Here is a 3497-nt window from a genome sequence, read left to right as displayed (position 1 = left end):
AATTCCCAGTGGCAGGGAGTCCAATGGGTTAAAACTGTTAATGCCCAGTTGCAGGGAGTCCTGACTGCAACAAAATGCTTAGGCAACCCAGGGATGAGGGGCTTGGGGTGCAGGAGGGGGCTCTGGGTTGCAGGGGGCTCAGGGCTGGGGCAGGGGGTTGGGGCTTGGTGGGTGTGTGTGTGCGTGAGTGCTGCCCCCTGCTGGAGGGGCTGAGCCCTGCATTGTGTGTGTGTGTGTGATAACTGCACACTGTCACCCCCTGACTGCATGGCAACATTTAGAGCTGTGTCCACCAGGAAATGGGCTGGGGGGCTGGGGGCCTACACTCCAGGCATGGCAAGCCAGCCTGGGCGATGTTGCTCAGCCCCCTCCAGCTGGAGTGAAAAGTTACTGTGACTCCTGGTGACGAAGGCGTGCCCCTGACAGCAGGTCTCCTCGTTCCACCCGTGCAAACTGCGGGCTCCCCCACTTTGCAAGCAGCTCGGCCCTGTCCCTGCCTGGCTCCCGCACTTGGGCCCTGAGTGACGGGCTCCCGCCCACAGACCAGGGGTGCAGCCGCCCTGCTCCTGCGGCAGGTCTCGGCAGCGTTTGCCACCGTGCTACCGCCTCCGAAGGATGGCTCCGGCCTTTCATCTCTGACCGAAGCCCAGGGCCATTCTGGGCAACCACTCCGCAGCCGCGAGGGCTCCCGTCTCCTGGGGCTCATCCTCTCCCCTCCCCATTCAGCAGCTGCAGGAAACTGGCAGGTGAGCTGCCCAGATGCCCAGGCGGAGGGGCCAGCAGGGCACAGACCACACCTAGCTTTGCTCTGGCTTCGTGGCCAACGTTACCTGCCCTGTCTCCCAGGCCTCTCGCTGCCTGGCCAACGTCAGCAGTGGGGTGAGAGGAGCAGCAGCAGCCCCCCACACGAGGCGGAGCTGATTCTGGCAGTGAGAGCGGACTACTTTGGAGAACTCTGCCAGAGAAACCCCTTCCCTTGGCCCTAGACAGCTCGAAGGGCCCCTGGCCTCGGGCACCTCCTGGGCTGGTTTACCTGGAGCGGGTGTTCCTGTGCCAGGCTGTGTGGACACTCCTGCCTGGGAAGCAACGTGGCTAGAACGGAGTTAGCTAAATTGGGTTTGTTACCAGCCATCCCTGACTCCACCCTGAGCCAGGTTTGTTCCAGAGTCAGACCATCCACACAGACCTGCAGCAAAATACCCGCATCACCACTCGGCATCCCGTTTAGGGAACCGTCTGCCTCTGCGCAGGCCAGGCTGATTCTGCCCCGCTCCTGCGCAGTCCCCCAGCGGAACACCCTCCCATCTGTCTGCATCCGGCCAGCCGGTCACCGCTGCTGAGCGGGCCGCGAGTTACGGGAAAGGCCCTGATAAGGCAGCTGCAGTTTCCTGTCTTCAAGAAACAAGGCCGAGCTCTGAGAATGCGCCGCGTGGTTCACAGTGCGGCAGCGTCTGCCCAGCCCCACGGGCTCCCAGGGACACGTTGCCCGGGTCTTCGCTCTTCTGGCTCCCCACTGAACACCGCGTTCGGGCTCCTTGCCCTCGGTTTCAAAGCCCCGCATGACACTGGCCCCATCTGCCTGAGATACCGGCTTTCTTCCCCCTCCGCCATGACTTCCCACAACAGCTGCTAACTGACGGGGGAGACCGACAACTGGGTTTGACAGAGTCCTCACAGGAACCGGACCCAGGCGACGCAGCTCGCTGGCACGGGAAACCCCAGCCTGGCTGCCTTCAAAGCCGATGCAAACCCCGTCACTGTGGCCAGCACCACACTCCTCTGCTGCCTGGCACAGCGGGCTCCGATCTCAGTCAGGATTCATATGCACTATTATACACCAAATAATAAATAATGATTAAAACCAAACAACTCCTGTTTTTCCCATACTTCCCCTGCCTCCTTCAGTGCCCGGGCCAGATACGCAAGGGGAAGAGTTATGGTTGCATAGGCTACCATAAATATGCCTTTTCCTAACTTTTGAGTGCTTGACGTTGCCACCATTAGTAATCCGCTGTCGGAGTAGGATTTTCCAGAGGTAGCAATAACTAGGAGCTGAAATGTTTCTTCTTCTCTGCAGTAGATTGAGCACCATGGCTCTCGATGGGTTCAAAGCCGCTGTCTATCAAGGGAGCCTGACAGAAGCTATTTCTAATGTGCAGGATTTTTACAGCCACACCCTCAGCATTGCCGTTACAGGGGAGTCAGGGTCCTGGAAGTCCTCCCCCATCAACGCCATGCGGGGGCTACATGCTGGTGATGAAGGTGCTGCTGAAACCGGGATGCTGGATGTCATGAGCGAGCTGATGGCTTATCCAGATCCCGTCCTTCCAGGAGTCACCCTCTGGGACCTACCAGGGGTGGGGGTGTCCTATTTCCCTCTAGACATCTACTGTGAGCGGTTCAATTTGAGCCAATTTGAGTTCTTCATCATCGTCGGCTCCCAGCGCTTCCGCTCCGACCACGCCAGGCTGGTCCGTGAGATCCAGAGACTGGGCAAGCGGTTCTACTTTGTGCGCTCCAAAGCCAACGTGGACCTGGACACTTCCAGGAGGCAGCGTTCCTCCAGCGACAATGGGGAGAGGATCCTGCAGCAGATCAGGGAGGACTGCAGGAGAGGCCTGGGAGCAGAAGGAGTGGGCCACCCACAGGTTTTTGTCGTGTCCAGCTGGGAACCCAACCACTACGATTTTCCCCTCCTGCGGCAAACTTTGCAGATGGAGGTGCAGAGCCTGAAGAGATACGCCTTCCTGCGCAGCCTGCCTGCTATCGCCTTGCCCATCGTCAAGCAGAAAAAAGCCGCCCTGAAGGGGCAGATTTGGGAAACAGCCCTTTTCTCATGTCTTCTCACTGCCGTTCCTGTCCCAGGCCTCTCTTTCTTGTGCACCTTCTTCATCTTCAGGAAACACCCGTTCCGATACTATAGCAGCTTCGTCGTGGACGACAGGTCCCTCTCTGCTCTCGCCCAGCAGGTTGGGAAGCCCATAGGGGAATTGACGGCCGTGATGACGTCCTTGGGAACGACCCTCATGATGGCTCTGAAGCTGCTGTCGGACTCGGTGGGGGCCACCGTGATGGTAGCAGAATATTCATGGAAGCGCCTCCCCGTATTTGGTGCCATGCTGCCCGGAGGGGTGGCGCTGCTTACCACGTTCTTCGTGCTGCAGCAGTGTTTGGCCTCAGTAGCTGACGATACCCAGCGGGTTCTGAGCAAAGCGCTGGAGGCAGAAGCGGAAACACCATCTAGGATTGGATGTCGTGTCGGATGTGCCTGCTGCTGTCTAGCAGACATGGTCTTGGACTTCAAGCAGGAAAGCTTCATGCTTCTCCATCCAGGAGTCCCATGTCCAGTCCCCATAAACCATTTAGGGGTGTTGTTGCACGTGGGTCAAAGTGCCCATAACGAAGGAGACAGACTCAGTGACAGCTCAACGCTCCTGAGGTTTCGCCCCACAAGGAAGGAGGCAGCTTCCTTCTTGATATTCATACAACAAAAATGA

The 3497-nt window shown here is 58.5% G+C and overlaps 1 protein-coding gene across 1 annotated transcript; it reads left to right on the top strand.

The window, feature by feature from the left end:
- Positions 1–2057: 2057 nt before the first annotated feature.
- Positions 2058–3497, top strand: LOC140902972 (interferon-inducible GTPase 5). Its single transcript, XM_073323554.1, has one exon. It carries the CDS (start codon positions 2058–2060, stop codon positions 3495–3497), a length of 1440 nt encoding a protein of 479 aa, XP_073179655.1.

The sequence above is a fragment of the Lepidochelys kempii genome, chromosome 24 (assembly GCF_965140285.1).
Source record: "Lepidochelys kempii isolate rLepKem1 chromosome 24, rLepKem1.hap1, whole genome shotgun sequence".
Lineage (NCBI taxonomy): Eukaryota > Metazoa > Chordata > Testudines > Cheloniidae > Lepidochelys > Lepidochelys kempii.
The sequence above is the reverse complement of the archived record's forward strand: the minus strand, read 5'-3'. Positions and strand labels throughout refer to the sequence as shown.